General features: G+C 27.8%; 4 protein-coding genes across 11 annotated transcripts in view; all 4 read right to left on the minus strand.

Moving 5' to 3' along the window:
• Positions 1 to 25,316, minus strand: part of LOC149877819 (uncharacterized) — a 68,189-nt gene that overhangs the window by 21,321 nt on the left and 21,552 nt on the right. The window lies entirely within an intron of this gene.
• LOC145181457 (methylcrotonoyl-CoA carboxylase subunit alpha, mitochondrial-like) lies at positions 309 to 11,220 on the minus strand. Of its 5 annotated transcripts, XM_090073685.1 has the most exons (24): positions 11,078 to 11,220; positions 10,142 to 10,191; positions 9,953 to 10,017; positions 9,390 to 9,532; positions 8,891 to 8,986; positions 8,336 to 8,457; positions 7,992 to 8,096; positions 7,573 to 7,615; positions 7,256 to 7,377; positions 6,909 to 7,020; positions 6,245 to 6,326; positions 6,024 to 6,091; positions 5,477 to 5,631; positions 3,884 to 3,972; positions 3,507 to 3,616; positions 3,163 to 3,255; positions 2,954 to 3,068; positions 2,345 to 2,431; positions 2,175 to 2,224; positions 1,853 to 1,990; positions 1,509 to 1,616; positions 1,082 to 1,153; positions 795 to 922; positions 309 to 514 (listed from the first exon to the last, which is right to left on the minus strand). In XM_090073685.1, the coding sequence occupies exons 2-23, from the start codon at positions 10,168 to 10,170 to the stop codon at positions 815 to 817; spliced, it is 2,112 nt and encodes a 703-aa protein (XP_089929811.1). In that variant the 5' UTR covers positions 10,171 to 10,191; positions 11,078 to 11,220; the 3' UTR covers positions 309 to 514; positions 795 to 814. The 5 variants fall into 5 exon arrangements, 4 of the variants coding, with proteins under 4 accessions (XP_089929811.1, XP_089929810.1, XP_089929809.1 ...); XR_016447834.1 differs by lacking the exon at positions 11,078 to 11,220 and having other exon boundaries at positions 1,332 to 1,616; positions 10,142 to 10,260; XM_090073684.1 differs by lacking the exon at positions 11,078 to 11,220 and having other exon boundaries at positions 814 to 922; positions 10,142 to 10,260.
• Positions 15,775 to 19,732, minus strand: LOC149877821 (palmitoyltransferase ZDHHC6-like). 4 transcript variants are annotated; one of them, XR_016447839.1, is made up of 11 exons: positions 19,396 to 19,732; positions 18,948 to 19,039; positions 18,627 to 18,783; positions 18,404 to 18,541; positions 18,012 to 18,065; positions 17,823 to 17,900; positions 17,507 to 17,559; positions 17,199 to 17,328; positions 16,766 to 16,911; positions 16,463 to 16,509; positions 15,775 to 16,374 (listed from the first exon to the last, which is right to left on the minus strand). XR_016447839.1 is itself a non-coding variant. In XM_090073707.1 (11 exons), exons 1-11 carry the CDS (start codon positions 19,618 to 19,620, stop codon positions 16,262 to 16,264), a joined length of 1,173 nt encoding a protein of 390 aa, XP_089929833.1. In that variant the 5' UTR covers positions 19,621 to 19,728; the 3' UTR covers positions 15,775 to 16,261. The 4 variants fall into 4 exon arrangements, 1 of the variants encoding a protein (XP_089929833.1); XR_016447838.1 differs by having other exon boundaries at positions 17,507 to 17,587; XM_090073707.1 differs by having other exon boundaries at positions 17,199 to 17,240; positions 17,507 to 17,587; positions 19,396 to 19,728.
• On the minus strand, positions 20,325 to 24,551 carry LOC149877822 (putative serine protease K12H4.7). The gene is made up of 9 exons (XM_090073693.1): positions 23,814 to 24,551; positions 22,828 to 23,015; positions 22,270 to 22,447; positions 21,801 to 21,912; positions 21,525 to 21,726; positions 21,029 to 21,122; positions 20,836 to 20,953; positions 20,532 to 20,619; positions 20,325 to 20,453 (listed from the first exon to the last, which is right to left on the minus strand). The coding sequence occupies exons 1-9, from the start codon at positions 24,203 to 24,205 to the stop codon at positions 20,344 to 20,346; spliced, it is 1,482 nt and encodes a 493-aa protein (XP_089929819.1). The 5' UTR covers positions 24,206 to 24,551; the 3' UTR covers positions 20,325 to 20,343.

Genomic DNA, 25,316 nt, shown 5'->3' on the forward strand with positions numbered 1-25,316 from the left:
TTTCACTTGTATGTTATAACCATTACATGCAGTTAATAATATAATTTAGTTTATTAACATTTATAAATATTTGACTATTAAGAGCGCTTTAATTGAAAGTGCTTTTTACTAAAAATTTAATACCAAACAGATTTTAGAAAGTTTTTTTTCAGACTTGTGCCATTCAGACAAAAACCAATTCAAGTAAAGAGGGTGTAAATTAATATAAAATAAAAGAAATTACAAAATATAAATGCAATTAAAAAGAATTAAAACTTATTATTATTTTTTTATTAAATATTACATAATTGTAATAAATAAAAAAACCATAAGCAGCCAAACAAATCTTTTTATGTCAAAAAACATTTCAGTATACAAATATCAGCTGAGTTGGTTGATGTAAACCATAATGAAAACTTTTCTTATAAACAACTGCACAGAAAAGTTTTCAATTCTAATCGTCTTTCAGTAGAATCAACAACTCCAAACTAAAGAGATGCTTTGGCAATTGTTGACATGTTCAGACCATTTTCATCTAAAACGTAAAATCTTTTTACAGAATATATATTTTATAACTTAAAGAACATTATATTGACATGTAGCAGATTAAAAAGTAAATCATATTTGAACTACATTAAAATAAAATATAGCAAATAGAAGTTCATATAAATAGAATATCAAGTTCATATAAATAGAAGTTCATATAAATAGAAGTTCATATAAATAGAAGTGATAAGTGTTAAATGACTCAAAATAGATAAAAAGAAAAATGGAAACGCAAAAAAATGAATCTCAGAGATAAAAATAAGCTATACTTTTTGTTTAGATTTTTACTTCATTCAGATTTACTAATATTGGCAAGTTCGTCACCATTATTAACATTTCCTCCTTCTTGAACATAAACTTCCTTTACTACACCGTTGTATGGAGCAACAACTCTATGCTGAAAAATTCAACACATACCATATGTAAAGTGTCTACTTTTGGGAAAAATTCAATATATATCATAACAAAGTATATTAAAAAGAATCAGCATATATCTAGTATGTGAAAAAATTAAAAAAACAACAACAAATAATCAGAAAGTAAAATTATATCCTACTTCCAACTTCATGGCATATATGACAGCTATAGTATCTCCACATTTCACTTCATCACCCACTTTGACACAAACCTGAAATAAAAAATGTTTATTGAGTCTGGAATTAATAAAAACACAACAAATAAAAACACAATTTTTTAATTTAATAGTTTTAATTATGATTTTCTGCTTAATCCCATCACAATATTTTTACTAACTATATATTTATATATTATATATTATATACATTTACTGATTATATATTTAGCACCTTTACAAATGTAATATGTTTCCACTTAAGCCACATTATGTCATTTTTTAAAAATGCCAAATTAATTGGTTCCTCTTAGTTTTCCAGGAAATGAAGATTGCACATCCTAATCTTTAAAAATTTACCATGAATATTAAGCTTGCATTATCAAAGTACTTGAACAAGTATGTTATACACCTGTAAAATGCTCCCAGTCATTGGAGCAACAGCACCACCAGTTAAATGTTTATCTGAAGCTTCTGTAACAAATAGTGGTTGCTTTTGATTAACAAGAAATGATCCATCCTATGAGTTACAAAGAGAGACTATTAAATCACATAAATCACATAAATCATCACATAAATCATCACATAAATCATCACATAAATCATCATCATCATCATCATCATCATCATCATCATCATCATCATCATCATCATCATCATCATCATCATCATCATCATCATCATCATCATCATCATCATCATCATCATCATCATCATCATCATCATCATCATCATCATCATCATCATTTTTCTTACCTGAGAGAAAATATGAATAGTTCCATTATTGTGAAACATTTCAAATGAGTCCTTTTTCCCATTAATGAAAACTTCAACGATTTCTTTACCATTTTTACTATTGATTTTACCAGAGCATAAATATTTTGTTTTCTCAACCTACATTTAAATAATATGTAAATAATATTTTAGAAAAAAAAACAGGTTTTTTTATTGGTTTTTAAGAGCAGCTAGTAGTCTAAAGAAAAATAATAGAAAATTTTGTTCATATGTTAAATTATTAAGATAATACTAAGTATGGGTAAAGTAAATCAAAATAATGTAGAGGAAAAAGAATTTAAACCTCAATGTTAATTTCCCCTGATTTAAGGTATGACACATCCACAACAACATCTGACATAAAATAATGAAAATTCAATAAAAAAACTTATTGATCCATTGATGATTATAGAAAGCCAATATTGTTTCAAACGTTTCAAAAACATACAAAAAACATTTTATTTTCACAATAACCTCGTTCACCACTTTCCAAAGATAACTTAGTGCTGCCAACTATGTTGATTTGGAAGCCATGGCTCTTTAAAAAAGGTGAATTTTTATCTATAAAAAAAGGATTACAAAAACTATAAGCCTTACCATTGAAAAGACCAGAATATGCAACTGGCTGATTGAAATTACAGACCAATGAAATTATACAGGCCTAATTATTGGGAATGCAAAGACATTGTTATTCTCAAAGATAAAAAAAAAAAAAAAAAAAGAGAGAGCATGAGCATAATGATGAAGGCTTAAGTTTATTGAACTACCAAATTACAAGACAAAAACGTTCAACTTGAGGTGAATTCAACACAAAACTTATTGTAAAATAAAAATACTTCAATAATAGATGAAGAGAATTAAAATGATATGAATTATAAATGAAGTATAATCTTCCTGCAAAAACATAAAATAGAAGTTTGTAGCTGTGTTCTTTTACTATTAATATGAGTAATATAAACAACATGACTTTAAAAGAGCTAATTATTATTAAAAGAGTAAACCACTCTTTGTTATAAATTGAGATAATAAAAAAAAAAAAGAAAAAGCAATATTAAAAGAAGAAACTGATACGAAGGTGCTTACCAATAATTTCACATAAGTGATTCATTCGCTCTTTAAGTATAAGGGCTAATGCAGCCTTTATAAACTGAACATCAGTAACTTTGGGTTTTACAGGAAACAGTTCATCATAATGCTCCTACAAGATAACATTTTTAATACTGCTAACACAACTTAGAAAAAATTAAGACCAATTATTTCCAATTTTAAAAAAACTACAATAAATTTAAAACCTTTATAAAACCAGTGTGGACATCTCCATTAATAAATGCATCATTAGATGCCAGGCTCATTAAAAATGGAATGTTTGTTTTTAACCCAACAATCTAAAAATGAATAGAATTAAAAATAAGAGGAATTAAAAATGAGAAGAATTAAAAAATTAAAGACAAAAACATGTACAGAAAAACAACAAATTTATGTTGTTTTAAAACAAACTTTGTTATGAAGAGCTGAAGAAGAACTAAAGAGCAGCTGAAAAAGAGCTACAAGGTCATTAAGATTCCTCTAATTTTTATAAAATAAAACTAGTAGTAAAAAAAAAATAAATAAATATAATAGAAAAAATAAGACTTACATGATACTCTTGCAATTTGTTGATAAGTTTTCTTAATGCAGACTTGCGGTCTTTATCCCACACAACCAATTTAGCAATCATGGGATCATAAAATTGACTAACTTCATCGCCTGAAAAAAGCACATCAATAGTACAAGAAAAAGTTTACAAGTTATTACTATGAGCTAAAAACAATTTAAACATTGAGAATTGCTGTTCCTTTAAAAGTGATGCACAAGGGTTGCGCGCAAGTGATGCACGGGGTTATTACAATTTACTTAAGCCTAGAAGGTGTTTTGGTTGTGAAGAATTTCATATACTATTTTCATAAATACCCTTTTAGGTAAGCACAAGTAAAAGCAATAATCAATGAAAAATATAATAAATATTTAAACTACCCTGCCTAACGCCAGTCTCCACTCTAACAGTGCTATCTTCCTTTGGAGTAGAAAGATACTTTAGAAAACCAGTACCAGGAATGAAGTTGCTAAAAAATATTTAACTTTTATATTGAATTAATTAATTTTTATTGATAAAAAAGAGAATATCATAAAACAGATGTATTTTATGTTGTATTTCATAAAAGTGCATAAAAAATTAAAAAAATGTAATACACAGTTATGTCACTAACAATTCCACAAGTTCCTTGTTTTTCAAGAATTCAGTTTTATAAAATGCATTAAGAAAAAAAAAACAACCAAAAAATATAGAAAACAAAATATAATATATAGAATTGATTAATAAATATATATATATATAGAATAAAATATAGAAAACAAAAATAAAAAAAATAAAACAAAACTTTAAACTGATTTCCATTTTACTACATTCTCATTCTTCTCAAACGAACATATAACACATAACACATAACATAAACAGTAACATAAACATTTTATTAGTTAATGTCAGTTTGATTATGAGTCATGCATAAGACTGCATAAGATTGCTAATGATGATAGTTAAGATTTTTTTTTTTGTGATTTTGAAATCTGAAAGTTAAAATGAATAGATCAAAATGTAGTAGGCATAAAAAAGTGGCAGATACTATGGGTATGAAGGATGCCTACATGATTAGTAAAAGAGAAATAGCAACTTGATTATTCATTTAAAATAACTGCACAAGATTTACTCTAAAGATATAAAAACAGCAGGTGACATCCAAAGCTTCCATCCAGGATTTAGAAGATCAAAAAAACCATTTATCTTAACAATAGTCTTATATACTTTTTCAAGTGATATCTATACAGGTTGAATCAACCAATAAACTAACAGAGACACTAAAAGAAGTGCATGGCTCCATCAACAGACTTGCTGATTAACAGAAAGAATGACAGCAGCTTTACATAAAGAATGGCAGCAGCTTTACATAAAGTATGGCTCCTTCATAGAGATTGCACAAGCTGAATTTGAAATATGGAGATGAAGATGGAGGAAAATGAAATAAATTTAATGCCTTAGCTAGCTCAATCACAATAACTGAATCTATTTGGGGTTGATGGGCAAAGAATTAGTAAAGTATAATTAAATTCCATAAGTAGTCTAAAATAATAACTAAAATAGCATTTGGAGACAAATTTGTAAAATCCTTGTAACACCAATGAATATCTTTCAAAGAATGTGGTTGATATATTAATTATTAGTTTTAATGTTTATTGTTACATGGATTTTGACTTATTATCATTATGTTTTTCATTGATTTATTTAATTGCTGTGTTCAAGATTTTAAAATATATTTGTATGTTTTAGCATGATGCCTAAACAATAAAACAATTTTTCTTGAAAATATAATAAAAATAATAGGCCAGCTACTTCTTTTAGTTTACGGTATTTATCTTATGGTATTTATTTTATTTTATTTTTAAGTGAGCATTGAATAAAAAAAATAATTATTACTTTTTTTAAAACCATTTTAAATATTTTTAAAAATGTTTTTAATTATTTTTAAAAAGCTCATAAAAAAAAAAAGTTAAAAATTAAATATCCTAAGTCACCTATCAGGATCTTCAGCATATATTCGAGCTTCAAATGAATGTCCATTAAGTAAAAGATCATCTTGTGTAAATGGAAGAACTTCTCCTGCAGCTGCACGTATTTGTAGCTCTACCAAATCAACACCAGATATCATTTCAGTTACAGGATGTTCGACCTGAAGTATTAAAATATTAAAATTACTATGAAGTATTACTATTACTGTTTATTTCTCTGCAAATTACCTTGCTATAAATTGAAATAAAAAATCCTTTAACTTTTTGAATAATTAAGAAGTTTAATTATGGTTTTTATATTTAATAATCTTATACATAATGCTTAAAACAATAAAATAAATAAGAAAATCAAAATCAATTATTTTTCTTTTTGAATTCAAGATCAAAAACTAAATTAACAAATATATTCCAGGTGGATTTCATACTTCTATCCAGCCGCATGAAAAATGTGCTAACTGAAATTCAATACATTTATAATATATACACTTGTACACTTGTAAGAGCATATATACATAAAAGTTGTTATCAAAAATTCACAAAAGAAGCATTTAACCTGCAATCGTGTGTTCATTTCCATAAAATAGAAGTTTCCATTTTCATCAAAAATGAATTCTACCGTTCCTAAAGAAAAAAAAATGTAAGGTTTTGTAAAAAAGCATTCCACTGTTTTTTGCTTTTTTTTACAATTACCATATATTGAGTCTTGTTACAGCTATTTTGTTTTAAGTTTATTCTAAAAAATGAGCTCAAATATTGCTTTAAATAATACATTACCTGCTCCAACATAACCAACAGCTTTTGCCGCTTTAACTGCTGCCTCACCCAGTTTTTTACGAATTTCTTCAGACATATGAGGCTAAAAATTTTTTAAATATTCTTAAGACTTTAGAATGATGAATGAGTAAAATAAAAATGAAAAAAAAAACTAGAAAGAATGATAGGTGAACTGATTTGATGATGGTAAATGAGGGAAGTAAAATGGGAATATTAGTAGAATTAAAAAACTGAAAATAATATACCGTGGTGTGACCTAACAAAGTCCTATGCTTTAAGAAAGTCCTAATTTAAGAAATGACAAATGTCATATACATAAAATAAACATTTAGAGAAATAAATTTAGTTATTTTATCTAACTAGATATCTAGTTAAAACAACAAAGTTATTTTCCGCAAATGTTTCTTTTAAATATACGAAATTTGTCATTTCTTAAATTACGACTTTCTTAAAGCATAGGACTTTGTTAGGTCACACCACGGTAATATACTTTTGTTATACAGTTTATTATTATTTTTTGATATACTGAAAATAACCCTATAAATGTGTAGGTTTTTTTTTTGAAAAAAAAAAAAAAAATTAAACTTACATCAATGCGTTTGGAAGAATAGCAAAGGTTTATCTAAATTTAAGACACTTTTTATATTCAAATTTAATAACTTACAGCTGGAGCTTCTTCTATAATCTTCTGGTGCCTTCTCTGAACACTACAATCTCTTTCAAACAAATACACTGTATTCCCATATTTGTCTGCAAAAACTTGAACTTCAACGTGTCTTTCCAAAAAAAAAAGTATATACATTTCTGACATAGAAAATGTAATAAACTAAATATATATAACCAAATACTAAACAAATAAATAACATTATAAATAATATAAATAACAATATAAATAAATAATATAAATGCCAAATACTATCAAAGCCTTTCATTTAAACTAATTTCTTGTCATTTTTGTTAATTCATTTGAAATCTTTTAGCTAAAGATAAAAATTTTGATATCTATTTTACCTTGGTCTTTTGACGTATTGTTCCAGAAGCATACTAGAATCACCAAAAGCTTTTATGGATTCATTGCGAGCAGATTGTAAAGAAGCTTCAAAATCAGAAGGATTTGTCACAATTCGCATACCCTTTATAAAATATTAAAAATATGAGTTGTATGATTAAATTAAAAGATTTTTTGCAAAGACAATTATAATTATCATGCTGAACAACTATTTGTGGATTATTAAAACAGTAAAAACACTGGAAGGATTATTTTTTAAGTTCAATTTTCAATTATTTTATTTAAAACTCAAGTAAAGCATTCTTAAATAAGAAATTACCTTACCACCTCCTCCCCGAACAGCTTTCAGCATTACAGGATAACTAAAGAAATTTACAGGATAACTAGAGAAATTTACAGGATAACTAGAGAAATTTGAAATTCTCCTCTAGAATTCTTTTTCCATTAACAAACTATATTCAACAACTTGCAATACAAAAGTATAATTCAGCTATTAAAAAATATTTTTAATAAGAGAGTAAATACCAGTCAGAAGTTTGCTTTTACTTTTATGAATTTTGAAACAGGAGAATAAAGCTTTTCATGTTTTCATTTTGTAGGATTGGAATTTAAAGGGAGTCAATTTTATATAATAAGATATTCGATCACAATAATACAAAGAAAGCCTCATATTATGGTCCTCTAAATGTTTCAGAGAATGCCACATTCAAGTTATTAATCAAACAAAACAAAAATTACCCAATTTTTAGAGCTTGAGCTTTCAAATATTCATTTGATTGGTTATCTCCATGGTAACCTTGAATCAATGGAACTCCAGCAGCACCCATTATTTCTTTTGATGTACTATGTGATAAAATTAACTAAATCATAAAGTTTATAATCATCAAATGCCTTAAACTGATTAAATTTTTTAGCAATTCTAATTAAAACTTTTCTTAACCACAACAACAAACTTGCCTCATGTTTTGCATGACTTTGATATTGACATGTGTTCACCTGTGAAATATTGTAATCATTTCACTCTATAAAAATCAGTTTTATCTTTTACTTTTAAATTAAAAGTCTAAGAGTAAAAAACAAACCTTTTAATTCCCATATCACGAATGGCTGAGGATGGTGGTCCAATAAAAATAATTTTGTGTTCTTCACAAAGATTGGCAAACTCCGGTTTTTCTGACAAAAATCCATAGCCAGGATGAATAGCCTGATAAAAATTGTAACAAGATATTTACTCTTCTTAAATTAGAGTTGTATTTTTTTACAGGTTTTTATGAATTATTGTATGTTTTAATTTTCATCATACAGCAGTTCAACAGTAAATTGTTTCTAAATAAATCAACAGAATTTTTTAAACCAAACTTCAAAAATTTGTATATATATAATAAATATAAATGTAATATAATAAATATAATACAATAATATAGTAAAAATCAAATTTAAAAACAATTTTTTGTTTTGATTTTGTTATATTATTGTATACAAAGACATTGATTTTAAAATGCTAAAAAAAAAACTTGCTTCTAATCTTCTTATTCAAAGCTGATTTTTTTTAAACTCAACTTTCTTTTCTTGTCATGTAAAAGTTAGGTCTATCTTAATCTCAGTGTCACTCAGAGAATAAAGTGTTTGAAACTCACCTGTGCACCAGATTTTTTTGCAATGTTAATTATCTTTTCCATGTTAAGGTAACTGTCTGATGCTGCTGAACCACCTATGTAATAAGCTTCATCTGCCTAAAATACATATATACCAACCTATATACCAACATATATAGCCATGTAATAGATATATACCAATCTGTATACCAACAATCTGAAAACTGAACTAACACAAATGAATTTTGGAGAGGAAAAGAAGTTTCAGACAACATATGCATTTTAAGAAGTAGAAAACAAGTGACTACATGTAGTACATGCAATCATTTTAGCACACAAAAGTTCACCATTTTATTTGTAAAGTTAAGATAAATTAGCAAACAAATTTATAATCTAACAGAAGACAAATTTTTCTTTAAAAAGAAGTTTAAGAATAATTCATATGAATGTGTTAAAAAAAACCCTGAAAATAATATCTTTACAACCAGGTGGACTGAAGAAAAAACTTCTTGGTTATAAAAAGCTTAAAAAACATTTTTACCAACTCAACATGCATTGAACGTGCATCAGCATCACTGTAGCATGCAACACTTCGTATACCCATTTTTTTTGCAGTATGTATAACACGACATGCTATTTCACCTCTATTAGCAACTAAAACTTTGTTTATAGGGGTAACAACCTCTAAATCAAAAATTAAAACTTTTTGCTAATTATATAGTTAAAAAACAAATGCATTTATCTATAAAAAAATTCTAAACCATGTTAATTAAGCAAGCTAATGAAAGGTTGTATAACATTACTTTCCAAAAGAAAACTAATTTCCCAAATTAATAAAAAAAGGTACCAACTTATGTCAATCACAGTTTCTTTGTTTTAGTAATAAAAATTCATTTTCTTCATTTTTAATTATGGTGTTCACTGAAATGGTGTACATTATGAAGTGAACAAAGATTTTATCTTATGTTAATTTTTACTTTGCTTAACTAAACTTTAACTCCTAAACAAATAATGAATAGTTCCAAATATGATATAAAATCTGTTCAGCTGCAAGTGAAGTTAAAGTATATGTATATATATTTGTTATTGAGAAAAAATATTCACCTTCCTTTGGACGAGTTTTTGAAGAAATAGAAACAAATCTATGTAAATGACCAAAATACCAGGACCTGATTAAAAAATAAGTATCATTTAATATTAAACAAAAAAAATTGAATTAAATAAGTAACAAATAATAAATGAATTTAAATGTTAGAACTTAAAAAAAAACATTCTCTTTGAAATAAATTGAACCTTGCAAAACTTGATAACAGCTGTTTCATCTCTATTGATATAATTTTTTACTGAAATAAGTGAAACATAATTCAAAAGTATATTGTTTTTTTAACTATAATCATGATTGTAATCTTTAGTCAAAATCAAATTGGACCTATTACAACAATAAGACACAATAAAAATATTATTATAAATTACTGCTAAAAATTACTATTTTTCTATAGAATTTTGATGGAGTTTTAACAAAGTTAGATACATATTTAATAGTTAGTAGCTTTGGTTTATATTTTAAACTTATAACTTTTATTTAGAGTTTATTATTTATTAAAAAATATATATTTGTAATATCTGGCTGATTTCTTATCCTAGAGTTGTTGTAGACATTTTTTTATTCTTATTAGAATTATTGTAATGGATTAATTATATATATATATATATATATATATATATATATATATATATATATATATATATATATATATATATATATATATATATATATATATATATATATATATATATATATATATATATATAAAATATCAAACTACATAATTACTTATCGGTCTTTTGATAGACTTACATCTGTTATGCTACTTAAAGATTAAGAATTCTTTTGTTTACAGAAGCGATATTTCCTATTGACAGATGGGATTAAGAAATTTGGCAAAACTAAAAATAATAAAAACGTGTGGGAACTCGAATTATCGATCTTGATTATTTCTAAATTTGAAATGAATCGCTCAAAAAAAGAAAAAATTAACATTAAAATATAAATTTAAAAAACGCAAATTAAAAATGCCTTCTTAAAAGCAACAACTTCTGGAAAATTATTGAAACAATACGGCCGTTTACAAAAGTGCTAAATAAGGGTATCTTAGCAAATGGAATAATCGAATAAATACCATATAAACACCAGCTTATTTCCATGTTTACAAAGTTAACCTTACTTACCTATATTCAGATTTAATCTTTTGTAAAGGTAACCATCTCCTTCAGCAAAATCTCGTTATTAGCAATATTTTTGAAAAGTGCTTTTTTCAGAGACGGTAGTGGCAGGTATTCAAGAAGCTTCAGAAGGTTTTTGTTGCGTGGGAAAAAGAGCGTGAAAAAGCGTAATTTCCTGTGAAAACCCTTGAACAAATGCGGCTATGTACTTTCGGGCGCTGAAACCGAATTTGGAATTAGTTTTTGCTGGAAGATAGCTGGAAATTTCGGTGTTTAAAGAAAACAAAAAACCTTACGCAAATGAAAATGAGACGGGGAAGCAAAGAGAAGTACTGTAGTGTAATTTGCCACCATATAATTCTATTTAGATTTACTGAAGGTTTTAGTAATATTAAAATGCACGGATTTAAGAAATGAATTTCTTACTCCGTAGATGCAAATTTGAAAAATGGTTCTTGATACAACTTTTTTATTATTAATTTATTATAATAACAAATTATATTGATAAATATTATATAAAAATTGTAAAATATTATCATATAAAATATATAATATTATAATAATAAATTACATTTATTTCGGACTCAGTATACTGTAAGATATAAGAATCAAGGAAATTTCTTGAAACACTAATTTTTATCTCTAAGCTGTGTTATTTTGTATCTATCTAAAGTTTAGATCTAAGTTATCAATAGAGTTTTCCAATAAGGTCGGGTTGGTATTGAAATGGAACAAAACAACCCGTGTGAGAGGCATTGATAAAATTTTTCAATTCAAATGCAGAGCTCGGTGAGCTGTTTGAAAAAAGCAAAAAAAAATAACTTCCCGTTGAAAATGTCCGCATCTTTGTGCGATATTTATTTAATAAGACGGGTATGCATAATTTGATTTCGAACGGAAAAAACGTTTTGCGGCAGGCTTTATTAACAAAGTGGATAATATTGCAAGTGAGGTTTCTCTAACATTAAAATGTTTTTTCTTATTTGCTTAAAAAACGCTCTTCTCTGTTGTTAAGGAACAACTTAATTTTAATAAGCGTTGCTAAAATATTATTACAAATTAATAGCTGGTTGGTCTCGGCTCACCGGAATATATACGACAATAGAAACAATTGCACAACAATATTCACATAATAACAGTATACAAAGTATTTATGTGTTTCAGTTTTTAATTTTAGCGCTCAATTTTAACCACACCAGAGCCCTCTCCTCCTCTCTTTTCTCATCCGCGATTTAAAATAAATCTGCACTGAGGTTTATCTTATCAGTGTATCCAAAAGTTTACTTCTGCTCAAACTGCATTGACGAAACTCTAAATTCTTAATATCAAAATTAAAGACCAGAACTGCATTTATAACTTTCATTGCGAAACGAAGTTTCATTCATGTAACTGTTTTTTTCTTTTAGCAAGTGTATCCACACCGCTCTCAAGTTTTCTTTCCGCGAGTGTCTATGTTGTGCTTCAGTTTTCTCGCACTTTTCAAGAATGAATATGCAAAATCTTTCACTATATTAGGTTTTTAACATTACCAAAAAAAAAAGAGTAAACTGATTAAACATTTTTTGTAAGGTAAAGTTATTTGAAGAACAATTCTTCCCCCTGCTGCTATCAAATAGTTATCGATGTGTAATTCGGTTGGGCTCTTTAAAGTATTAGATGAACTAACGGAGTTTGCGCTCTTTTGTGAAATGACATCGATTTGAATTCATTTTGGGAAGCCAATCGGTATCACTCATTTATGGTTCTTTTGATTCATAGTTTTTAAATTTGCTTTGAAGTTTATCAACTGATTCAGATATTCAGTCGAAATCATATTTCATGCCATTCTTATCGTATTTTAACGTACAACTTTTCATAAAACTTTTTTTCTAACTGATGAGTTTAGCAATTATTTTTACTTTGGGCAGAAAATATTTCACTGATTTCTAAAATATTTCGCCACTCATTTTTCTCCTAATTGAATGAAAAAGTAATGGTGGCAAGTTTTCAAGAAAATTCATTCCGTGAAAAATAACCATTTATTTATCAAAAATAGAAAAAGAAGAAGAAAGGCCGTTTAAAATGTATTACCAAGATGGAGCTTCATTTTTATCAAATAAGAAAGAAATAATAAAAAAACAAGCCTAACATCAAATTTGTTAAATTCGAAATTATGAAAATATTTTTAGAATCATTTTTTCAATAAAAGTTACGAGGAGTTCAAAAAAGTATTCATGGCGGCATTCACCACGCTTTGTAGTGATTTTACTTGTGTTGTGGTATTTAAATATCTTCTTTTTTTCGTCATTCCTTTTTTTTTTTTTCTTACCTTTGTTTTTTCGCATTTACATAGAATACATAAGTTCTTAAAATTTGAATATCCTGTGTAAATGCGAGCAGCTAAATAAATGGCAGAGCGCATGTACAAACCTTATTAAAAAAGTAATCAACAGAAAGTCAAAAAACATTGAACTTTGCACTTATTCTAAAAGTAACAAAAATTTTATATTTCTCAATTTCCAAACTCGAATCATACACACAAGCACGCAAAAAGCAACTCATTTGGTAGTTCTTCGTTTAAAATAAGGAACGTTGCCTACTGTTTTAAAAAAAATTGTGGCTGTCTAGGTTGTTACAAATGATTCGAATAGTATCAGTGCTTGTAGCTCTTGTGAGTTGTCTTGCGATCTCTGAAACTTCAGAATGGAAATGCGATAAACAAAAAGCAATTGCAGAGTTTAAAAAGAAAATCAATGCCAACCCATGGCCAAGATTTGAAAATAATCCCTACAGCAACCAAACAAAAGAATCGAGCAAAGAAATTGAAGATTATTTAAAAGATAATGAGAGCGTCTGTGCTCTACGCTACATCGACGAATCAAGAACAGTATATACGCTTGCAGATTTTCCCAGCCGCAACCAGGCAACTGAAGCTGGTTATGCAGTGACACATCAAGGAAGATGCTCGGCTTGTTCGAACTTACAAGATCTTGCTCTTTATTTAGAGAAGAACTTAACCCAGCCAGTAAGATCATGTGCTACTCATCTTCTGAATTATAAAATATCTTCATGTTTAACGGGGTTAGGTTTCTCATCTTCCTGCGTCGACATTTGGAAGTTTAACATTATAAACACTCGCAAAAACTGCCTGTTTGTATGCTTGAAATCGAAGATAATAAACGAGCCGTTTAACAAACCCGATGGAAGTCTTAATAATTGTTTGCAATGCGATGAAGATAAATCCGGACCAGTATTCAAATATTTTGCAGGCCGAACACGAAGAAACTCAGGGATCACTAGTGAAATTGAAAGGCCTGGGGAACAAGTCTACGAGATGGACCATTGTTACTTTTAATGTGAAAAATTATTTTTTAACTTTAACTGCTGTTTGAAACAAATGAAAAAAATACTTGTTATTTCATGTAATTTCTAATTCATGTGAAATGCTTTTACTTCAAATAAAATATTTTTAAATTAAATTTTCTCTAGGGAGTTCTTCTTTAGTAAGATCTTGGTCTTTCTCTTAGTCTCAAGTAAGATCATGATTGAAGCAGATATCTTTCTACTCTCTTATAACTAAAGCGGTAATTGGGTTGGTACCCAAATAAATCGTCAATTAATTTTCTTATAGAACTACATTAATATTCTTTTAACTACAGAGACATTCTTTTGGAACGACACAACTTTATCATAAACAACATCTTTCAAAGTTCTTTTTGCAGACAAGAACTTTTCATTATCACAAGTCATGTAAAAGAGTCCAGCGCTTGCTTTGATTTTGATATAAATGAGCACATTGAAGCCATCTTCAATCTTTTTCTGCATATTACTTTAAACAACCTTATTTGTTTAAATCTTTTTCGGAATTTACCAATATTTTTTGCTACAAAATAGTAACATAGTAAAGCGTGTTATTTCTATGCAATGCAGTCTCCATCATATCTTACAACATCTTTACAAAAGAAGACATGTCATAGTGATCGCTCAATCAGCCTATAGCCCTGAACTGAACCTATGAGGCAGATGTGTGTTTAAAAATTTCAAGAAGTCTGTCCGACAACATGATTTCACGTGCGTAGAAGAAATTAAGAAGCCCAGACTGCAGTGGTTCAAGTCACTACCACCTGCCATCACTACCATCGATTTGGAAAAAAACTAAAACGTGTGAATGACTGTTGTAAAAGTGTCATAAGGTGTGGTGCAGATATTGCATTGCGTGGAAATAACACGTTTTCTTATGTTATTATTACGTAATAGAAAAATTGGTAAATCCTAAGTCTTTTTAAACAAATAATTTTGACTTTCACTACTCTGACTTGCAGAAAATACTATTTTGGAGCGATGAATGATGTGGTTCAGCAGTGAAATTGACATATTTGATAATACATGTTACAAGTTGTCAATAGAAAGAAAAGAATAAGGATTTTGTGATTCTTTCATTTCTGAAGAGTTAAAAATAAATTCTTGATTGAAGAAACTATGAGATTTTATAGAATTCAAGCTCAATCAATCAACAGTAACCGTTCATTTTCAGTTGCGTTTTAACAGCTCTACTAAAATCTGATCAAATGGATATTGTTTTTTATTCAAATTTTAACCTTTAACGGCTGGTATTCTTTTTCTGATTTACCACAGGATACTCTTTATAGATGTTTACAAATTCTTTGGGGCATGTAGTTCTGTTCAAATTTTGCTATTACATCCTTACAATAAGTCGGTTGATACAAAAATTTTTCATGGTGTCAATTTAAAATAAACTACATAAAGAAAACCTAAGTAAAATATTTCGTAAAAAATCAGTGATACAGTTTTTACATACCACGTTCTTAAATCTGAAGCCAAATTTCCTTTTGCCATGTCTAGCTTCGTAAAAATTTGGGAGATAAAAAGGCAGATATTGCACTAATGTTGAACTATTAATAAATAATTGAGCTTATTGTTTGTTCCTCGCTTATTCAATAAGCAGCGTGGGGTAAAACTCGACGGATGGAAATAGTCACTCCCGTGACAAAACAGAATGAGCCTGTTGTATAATCTTTGATTTGTTGCACTTTAAAAGGCACTTTAAATAGGAGTCTGATAGTGAACATTAAAAAAAAGTCGAGAAGTTAACGCAATGACATCATGATGTGAAACTTCAGTATTTAAAAATCGTCACAAGGTAAAAAAGGAGTTAAAAATTTGTATTCTTTTGAGAACTCTGATATCAGATCAGTTCAATTTTTTTTTATTTTCTTTTATATCTTCGTTTTCGTATATATCCTTCAAACAGCAACGCGGTACCCAGCCTTTTAGATGGTGTGCATCTTTGTTCGAAGGAAGCTCTGTTAAAGTAAGCGATGCAAATTTTAGTTTAAAGTAATTAAATAAACTAAAATAACTTCCTTTAAAGAAAATAACAATAGAAAATACTCAGTGATCCAGTAGAACTGTATAACTTTTCACCAAAGACCCAATGTCTAAAAAAGAATTTTTTTTTTTTTACAAATAATACTCACGAACATATGCAATAAGCACATGCAAAAAATATCAATAACTCATACACATTTCACAACTAAAGAACGGCAAAGAGACGGTAAATTAGAATATTTTTTATCAAAGCTTTATAAAAATAATTTACTAATATAATAAATAATAATGAATAAAATATAAACTTAATTTGGATTTCATGTTTATTTGAAAAATTAATACTTTTAATTTCGCAATAATTCTTACTTTCGCCATCGTGTAGCGAGAAATATATCGCCTTTTTCTAATAAAATTCTGCTCTCCACAGTCCAAGGGCTATCCCAGCAAACTTTTAAGCCTAGTGTTACAGGAAAACGATACCCAGAATAACTGGAACACGCTTCATAATCGACCTAGAATATACAAGAAGCATTATTGTAACAAGAATTGTAACGAGAATTGTAACGAGAATTGTAACAAGAATTGTAACGAGAATTGTAACGAGAATTGTAACGAGAATTGTAACGAGAACTTTAACGAGAATTGTAACGAGAATTGTAACGAGAATTGTAACGAGAATTGTAACGAGAATTGTAACGAGAACTTTAACGAGAATTGTTACAAGAATTGTAACGAGAATTGTAACGAGAATTTAGAGGAAAATTTGAGTATCGTCAGAACATTCGTCAGAATAACTTACAGAATTTTCTCTTTTTCGTTGCTTCTGGATGAGTTGTTCAATCTAAACAAAATAATTACGAAACACTTTCCATTAGTCGAATTCGCTGGCTAACTGCAATTTGATTGGTCAACTCTACTTAAATATTTCCCTAAGAAAAAAAAATTAATCTTTAAGCCAGCGAATCGAAGTTTATCATTATTTACACGTAGATAGTGAGAAGTAACAAAATGTTAATGCAAATTTTCTTCATAAATTTTTCCCAGGATTATTTTTTACCAAAATTAACTCCCCAATGAATATTCCGTAAAATTCGCCGATTTACTTACAGTAAGGGCATATGGGCTGCAACCTTCAAGAACTGGCCAATCTACTCCGTCACCTATATAATAATGAGACCATGTAAATACCTGCAAAAATAAAAAAAAAAACAGTCTTCAGGAAGTCATCAAGAAAATGAAAGGGAATTTTTATTTAAAACTGGAATTTTAAAAGTCAAATTCATAATGTAGCAAGAATTACAAAATAGTTAAAATTTATGGACTTATATTAAAAAACTAGAAATATTATCCTATGTGATTTGAAAAAATTTTATGCGATTTTAAATAACATCATGAAGTGTAAAATAACAATAGACGCTTTTACTAGCTTTAGGTTCTTCACCCAACCCAAGTCATATGGATATACAAACTTGTCTTCATTTTCTCGGTTCCTAGTTTCAGCCTGTATAAAGATATTATAGATAGTACATCTGCAAATCTGTTTAAAATGTAAATGATAAGTATTGATAATTTTAACAACTGATTCCCAAACCAAAGTGTATGCTTTAAATACCTTTTCCACAATCCAAGCCTCGATTCCAGTTTGATTATACAGAATAATTGTTATCTAAAATACATTCACTATGGGTAAAAATTTTGAAGTAATTTAATTAGAGAATTGGAAAAACCAAAAATATAAAAATTCATCATTTTGTATTCCTCACTTCAATTTATAACAGGCTTCTAAAACTGCTATAGCTTCATGCAAAAAAGTTTTTCATACAAAAGTTTTTCACTTAATCCATTGCATTAAAACAGAGGGTAAACACATTTAATATTGGTTTTTTTTGATTTTATAAATATTTGTTTTATAAATATTTGTTTTGTAACTATTTATTTTATAAATATTTACTATTATAAATATTTGTTTTATAAATATTTGCTTTTATATATATTTAAAAATACCTGAGAGTAGAGTAAAAATCCAACGGACAAAGCCACACTTAATGACATTCCAAAACCAAAAAACAAAACTAGCATAATGGAATGACGCATTGGGATCCAAGCATCGCGATCATATGTTATATAAATACGTCCACTATGCTAAAACAAAAATTCTGCAGTTAAAATTTTAAAAATTTATGAAATGCATAAAACAAATATCAATAAAAAACTAACTCTATCTTACCCAAAGCAAGTTATCATATATACAAAGTGCGATGATGGTAGAAGCATGCAAGCATCCCAAGGTCACAAATATTAAAAAAAGTGTAAATGATTTATGATTGTAATGGCCCACACAGTTATTTATCCAAGGACAGTGATGATCCATTTTCATTGAACACCTAAAAAAAAATTTTAATGTTTAATGACTGGTAATGCTGTTTTTGCAACATCAAATTTTAAATTGATTTCTGATTTTTTTTTCTTTTGTTTTTAAAATTGAAAGCAACTGTAAAAATTTTCATTGAAAAAAAGAAATTTTAGCAACATTCAAAAAAACTACAACCTTGAACACTTTTTGCAATGATGCACTCGTGGTGCTTTATAACCTTGGCAATCCTCACAAAACTGTAGGTACTGAGCATCACTGTCAAGTTTCTATTATTTAAAGGACAAATGTTTTTAATACAATTTAGGTTCATAGAAATAAAAAAAAAATTTTTTAGTGTTTATTAATAAACAATTTATGTTCAGGAATTGAACTACCTTGCATTTTAAGCTTCAAAGATACAGTGATTACTATCTTTCAACTGGACCCTTTCAAAATCCTTATTTATGGGAACTTATTTATTGGAACACCACTTAAAAACTTATTTATGGGAACACCACTTAAAATTCTCTTTTGTTCATTTTTTTTTTAAAAAAAGTTTGAACAAATTGCAGCTAAACAATTTAATTAATAATATTATCTTTATCATAAAAAAATACTCTAATAGTAAAAAGGCTTCTATTACCGGTTTCCATTTCAGAGGAAGATATCCTGGCCCTAGCCAAACAGCATTGAAGAAGTTTCTCAGTATGTTAAATAACCAAAAAAAGATTAAGACCAAGTTTATTGTCCCTGGAACATTGTTCGGGTACCACCATATTAACACTGTTAATATCGAAATAAAAAACAACGATATAATAATAAAGAGCGCTGTTACTGGACCCCAATGCAGTAATCGACTAAATGACATGCTTTGTAAATTAATTATCTAAACAATCATACATCAATACTAAACAATCATATATCAATACAATCATATAAAACTTTAACAATTATTAAGAAGCAAAAAAAGGGGAGAAGCAAAGAAAAAATGAAAGCAAACAAAATTTTAACTTTTTAAAACTGTTTAAAAAATGTCTACTGAAATTTCTACACCTTAAAAAAATTTTAGCATATTATTGTAAACATATTTAAATCAGATATTAAAAAAGTATTTGGAAAATCTGGATAAAGTAAACCTTGGTTTGCATTAAGTTTTTCTCTTTGCCTTAATCTAATATTACAAGCTTTACTAAATTCAAAGAATTTTCTAAAAAAATTGAAAGCCAATAAAAAAAGTTTTGATAGAATTATTTGTAATTTATTTATAAAAACTTCTTAGCTAAATAGCTAAATAAAACGCAAATCTACCAATAAATTTAACATAATCACATGAAATTAATTATAATACAATTGCAAATAAAAATGAATATATACTCATGAATATTATTTATAAAATTATTTTATATAAAATGCTTTACATTTTAATATACAATATGAATGTATAAAAATTATCTATGGAAATGAAAATTTTTTTAGCTGGAATATTTTTTAAAAAATATTTAAAAAAATATTTTTTAAGTCATAATTTTTTTTAAAAAACTTGTAAAACAAATGAAAACAATACAAAAACTCTTTAAATTTAAATCATTCTTTATTTGGACACCCACTTTGAGATAATATCACCAATATGTTCCCTTGCTTCTTTCAGCTCAGTAGAATCTTTGGGTGAACTAGGGTACATATTTGCACAATGAGCAGCTCCTACAAAAAAATGACATTTATATTTTTAATGTTAAATGATAAATTAGTAGTAAAAAACTAGTAATTTTAAGCACCCACCTTTTATAAAAACAGAAGTCATATCTTTTCTGTTTTCAATAAAACTTAATGCATGCCAAGGATCAATTGAACCATTCGGAAAAACAATCTGAAAAAGATTCAAACCGACATTTTAAAGTAATAAATTATTACTATCAAAAATGTAAGCTGCTTTTATCAGTAACAGAATTTGTATGCTTTAAAAGATTCTGGTTGAAAGAAGATTTTTCTCTGAATGTTAACATGAAGAAAAAGATACAATGTTACAAATACAGGTACACGTTTCAAAAATTGTACTTAATGTGACTTTTAGTTTCATACTTACACGCTTTGCATTCATACTGTATCCTCCATAGTTGTCGTTTGTCCAACCAATTCCTCGATTGATCAAACTTTCATTGAAGTTGTCTCCAAATATGTCAACACATTGTTTCAGTGAAAAGCTGTTATGCAAAAACAGGAGAAAAATTATTCATTTTAACTTTAAATTGACAAACACTAGAGTAAAGCTTACTCACTCTAATGGAAACATGGTACCAAAGACTTGATGTTTGGAATCTGTTGTTTGATAATATCCAAACTCTGTACATGTTTGATACAACCATTGTCGACCTAAAGCAATAATCCTTGAATAATTTAAGTTGTTTTTTATGAATACACTATTTTTACTGAAATAATTTGACCAACTTATGAGCAAAAAACACTCAACCCATGTAAAACACTTTTGTAACCAAATTACATGTTGTTTTTTTTAGGTTTATGGCTATTTTAATATGCTTTTAACATATTATTGCTGAAATTATCTTTTAACTTAAATTTTTAACCTTAATGTAAATTTTTAATGTTTAATTAAATTACTTTAACAGTCAAATTTACAGTAAACATCAGGATGCCATATTACAAATAAATACTCTGGCAATTAACTTAAAAAATTTGTTGAAATTACTTATAAAAAAATTGAGGGCAAAAAATATTTTGTAAAAATAACAAAAATATTTTATAACAAAAACCTACCTCCTTCTGCAGCAGATGAATCCCAGCTAGTTTCCTTCATGCTTTTAACATAATCATCATACGATGCATCTAAACACTTCTGCTCATATGTTTTCATAATTAAATCATTTACAGCTGCATAACGATTTAATTCATCTCCGAGTTGACTAAGATTCATTATACTACATAAAAGATCGATGGTAATATTTGTTCCAATTGCACCCTGAAAAAAATTTGGAAAACTTAGCCTTGAAAATTAGCTGTTTCTGAAGTAATGTAGATGCATTAATGAAATACCTCAAATTCTCTATTATCTTTGTTATATTGAATCACACCAAAAAAATTCCCTGCAACCACGCTTGCAAAATTTTGCAGATCTCTAAGGTCTTCAGTTAAAGGCTTGCATGTCCTAAAATAGTTCAAATTATATAGTTTTTGTATACACTTTTGGTGGTTGTTTTCCAACAACCACCATAAATTTATACAAAAATTCACCATTTTTATGTTTTTGTATATGCTTCCAACAGCCACCAAAGATTTATAGTCAGAAAACTTTGTGGGCTCAGAAAAGATGATTGCTCTTAATCTCATGCATTAGTTAGCATCATATAAAACAACAAATAGTTTTTAGATAACATAACTTGCAACTTAACAAACATAAAGCCAATATTTAGTTCTATCTTTAATTCTCAATTTTCATAAAAGTCTCAAAACATTCATAAACAAAAAAAAAACAAAAAAAAAAAAAAAAAAAAAAAAAATTTACTTGAAATTCTGAGACAGAAACTTTAAACCAGCCTCGGTTTTTAAATATTCTTCCAACTTTTTAGTTGCAGCAGCAACATTTGCTTGACAAGAAGTGGAACCAAGAGATTGTGTAGAGACCTCAAGATATTGTATGAAGTTCAGTTGAGCATAAATAGGAGCACTACTAGCAATAGCACCTGACATTTTGAGAAAAATCTGTTAAACTATATGATTACAAACAGGCATTAGAAAAATGCATTATTTTTTATGTAAAAGAGACAAATTTTTTGTTCCTTAAGTTAAAATAACAAAACAATCTGAGATTACTGAGATTTGAATTGTTTACTAAAAACATGTAAAAATTTTATAGAACAAGTTATGTTTAATATTTATCATCATTTCATTTCTTAACAATATCCTCTCACATTGAATTCAGTTTATTGGATCAATCAATGTGGTCAAGGGTGTCAAGGCAAAATTAATAAATACAGCAGATCATGGTGTTTTTCATTATTTAAGAAATCACAGTTTAATACAATCACCATTTATTCTAAGTTTTAAGAAGTAAAAAACTTACCATAAACTAAATGCTGATATTTATAACGAAACCAAGCTGCCAATGCACCAGGATAGGAGCCTCCAAATGCAATCCATTTGTTTTTTTCAGTTAGATTAAATTTTGAAGTCATAGCCATTCTGAAAGTGGCCAAATCAGCAAGAGCCTGCTCACTACTGAGATATTTGAGGCTTTCTGTTGTCATATCACTAAATATGATAACTAAGAATAATTCCATGTTAAACATCTGGAGCATAAAGAGAAAAAAATTTTATTATTACAAATGTTACAAATGTTCTGGTATTACAAAATTAAATAACTGCACTAGTATAAATTTTAGGAGCAAGTACTGTTGTAAGTTTTTAGAGCACCCAAAATTTACAGAACACTATTAAGTCTTAAGTTAAAATCTCAACCAACAATCTCAACCCTTAATTTCCAAATGATTAAAGAATTTTACTTAAAGAATTAAAAAAAAAATTGTAAATTTTTTTTTTTGAAAAAAGACAAAAAGCATTAAGTCATTAATTAAAACACATTCACAAATGTATAACCATATCTTGAAAACGCGTCAAGTAATCTTGCAATTTATGTACCAAAGTATATAGAAGAGTTCAAATATTTCTCATTAGTTTTAATTTACTGATTTTAAAACACAGGAGTGTTTTTAGTCTTTTATTTAACAATTTTATGTAATTTTATTAACTCAAACTTATTTGTCAGGATTTTGTTTATTATTCACTTTACTATGCATTAATTTACAGCCAGCTTCAACCTTTCAAATGTTACTAGATGTTTTTTGGCAGAAAAATTGTTTAAATTAAATTCACTTTTTTATTGTTTGTTAAACTACCAATCAGGAATATTTCCATTTTTAGAACTTTAAGTATTCCCATTTCTAGGAATATAATTGTTACTTAGGTGTTAAATATTTTGAATTTTGGTATTATTACATTCTACTTGACAAAGTATTTCAGGAATATCAAAGCATTAAAATGAAAGCATACCTTAAAGGATGACTTTTACCATAAAATCTATGTTCAAGTCCTAAAATTAGGGCTCCATGTTGCTTGGCATAATCAACCATTGCACCAACAGTAACCCACAGAGGGCTTAGTGGGCCTTCTCCACCTATCATTAAAAATACAGGACCACCAGTAAAGTACTCATCATTAACAAAATACTGTTGCATCCATGTAGACTCATCACCATCATCAAAATGATTCAACTGCTGAGTGAACCACTGAGAAGGGACTTCTTTTAAGATTGACTTTTTTTCTACTTTTGGAGTTCCCATAAAACCACCTTTAGGCCGACCATTTACAAACAATGGAATATGATCCTCTCCTAATGACAGACTAACAATTGCAAAGAAGGTGACTATCACCAAAGACAACATTTTACCCAGTTTTCTTTTACGTTTTTAAATAAAGAAAAAGAAATATAAAATTAGATCATTAAACAAACTGACCACTAAATGGTCTTCATCAGGTAAATTCATTCTACAAACATTCTACATTGAAGTCACAAATATAGTCTCCCATTAGAACACATCAACTTCTTTCCTTGTCGCTTTAAATTAAAATTATTTTTTTAAGATTTACTTTAATTAATGTGACGCAACATGCAGCAATTGGCTTTTGTTACCAATATATTTCAGATTAGTTTCGGGCTAATTTTGATGGCTGATCGCAAATGAAATTGCCCATGATATTTGCAATATTTGACCATAGTTCACTCATAATTCAGTCGTTCGATTGTTTATTAATAAAAAAGAAAAGTAAATAAACTATTTAAATATATTTGTTCATCATGGGGCCGGTGCACACTGCTTCATAATAAACATTTCGTATAATCTTCAAACCTGGCAAAAATTTCTGAACGTGAATCAGAAATTTTTGCCAGGTTTGAAGATTATACAAAACACAACTGGGAATGGGCGCTCGCTGGTAAAACTATGGGCGGTAAAATAAAGGCACTCGTGTGTTGGATTGGCCTATAAGTCATTGCGTTTTTTTCTGCATAAGTAAAAGACCTAATAATAAATGTAAAGGTTCAATATAACAAATGATCTAAAAAGCTGAATCAAAGCTTTTTAAATGATTTTCAGGTTTTGAATCTCTGCTAAAACTTCTATGAAATAGAATTAGAATGGCCTTAAGTTTCGTTTAGTTCATCATTAGTTTTAAAAATTAGTTTCAATTCTAACTTTAAGATGTCTTGCTTCAGATACGGGCTCCATACTTGGATTGCAAACTCAAGATGGGGTCTTACAAAAGTCGTGTATAATTTTTTTGCCATATTCGAGTCAAAATATTTAAAAGTTTGTTTAATAAGAGCAAGCATTTGATTTGATTTTCCGACAGCTTTATCAACATGACTGGTCCATTTTAAATTAGATTGCATCATTACTCCTAAATCTCGTTCTTCTTTTGATGTTGCTAGGATACTATTCTGATGAGTTTCAGCGTCGAACATTGAATAAGTTATGCATGGATTTTTAAAGCCAA

This window comes from Hydra viridissima, unplaced genomic scaffold (assembly GCF_058129835.1).
Source record: "Hydra viridissima isolate aposymbiotic clone 2 unplaced genomic scaffold, HvirCarnegie_v1 scaffold_16, whole genome shotgun sequence".
NCBI classification, from domain to species: Eukaryota; Metazoa; Cnidaria; class Hydrozoa; order Anthoathecata; family Hydridae; genus Hydra; species Hydra viridissima.

Bases quoted from the DNA above. Each gene is read 5' to 3' on its own strand.
- LOC149877822 (XM_090073693.1), bottom strand. From the start codon at position 24,205: ATGTTGTCTTTGGTGATAGTCACCTTCTTTGCAATTGTTAGTCTGTCA. The intron at 22,448-22,827 runs GTAAGTTTTTTA...TCAAAATGTCAG, and splicing joins ATATCAGCATTTAGTTTATG to GTGCTATTGCTAGTAGTGCT. The intron at 20,620-20,835 runs GTAAGTATGAAA...AATCTTTTTCAG, and splicing joins ACAGTATGAATGCAAAGCGT to ATTGTTTTTCCGAATGGTTC.
- LOC149877821 (XM_090073707.1), bottom strand. From the start codon at position 19,620: ATGTCATTTAGTCGATTACTGCATTGGGGTCCAGTAACAGCGCTCTTT. The intron at 18,542-18,626 runs GTAAGATAGAGT...TTTTTGTTTTAG, and splicing joins TATATGATAACTTGCTTTGG to CATAGTGGACGTATTTATAT. The intron at 16,912-17,198 runs GTAAGTTATTCT...TGTATATTCTAG, and splicing joins AACGAAAAAGAGAAAATTCT to GTCGATTATGAAGCGTGTTC.
- LOC145181457 (XM_090073685.1), bottom strand. From the start codon at position 10,170: ATGAAACAGCTGTTATCAAGTTTTGCAAG. The intron at 8,458-8,890 runs GTGAGTTTCAAA...AATTTTTATCAG, and splicing joins CAAAAAAATCTGGTGCACAG to GCTATTCATCCTGGCTATGG. The intron at 923-1,081 runs GTAGGATATAAT...TGAATTTTTCAG, and splicing joins TATATGCCATGAAGTTGGAA to CATAGAGTTGTTGCTCCATA.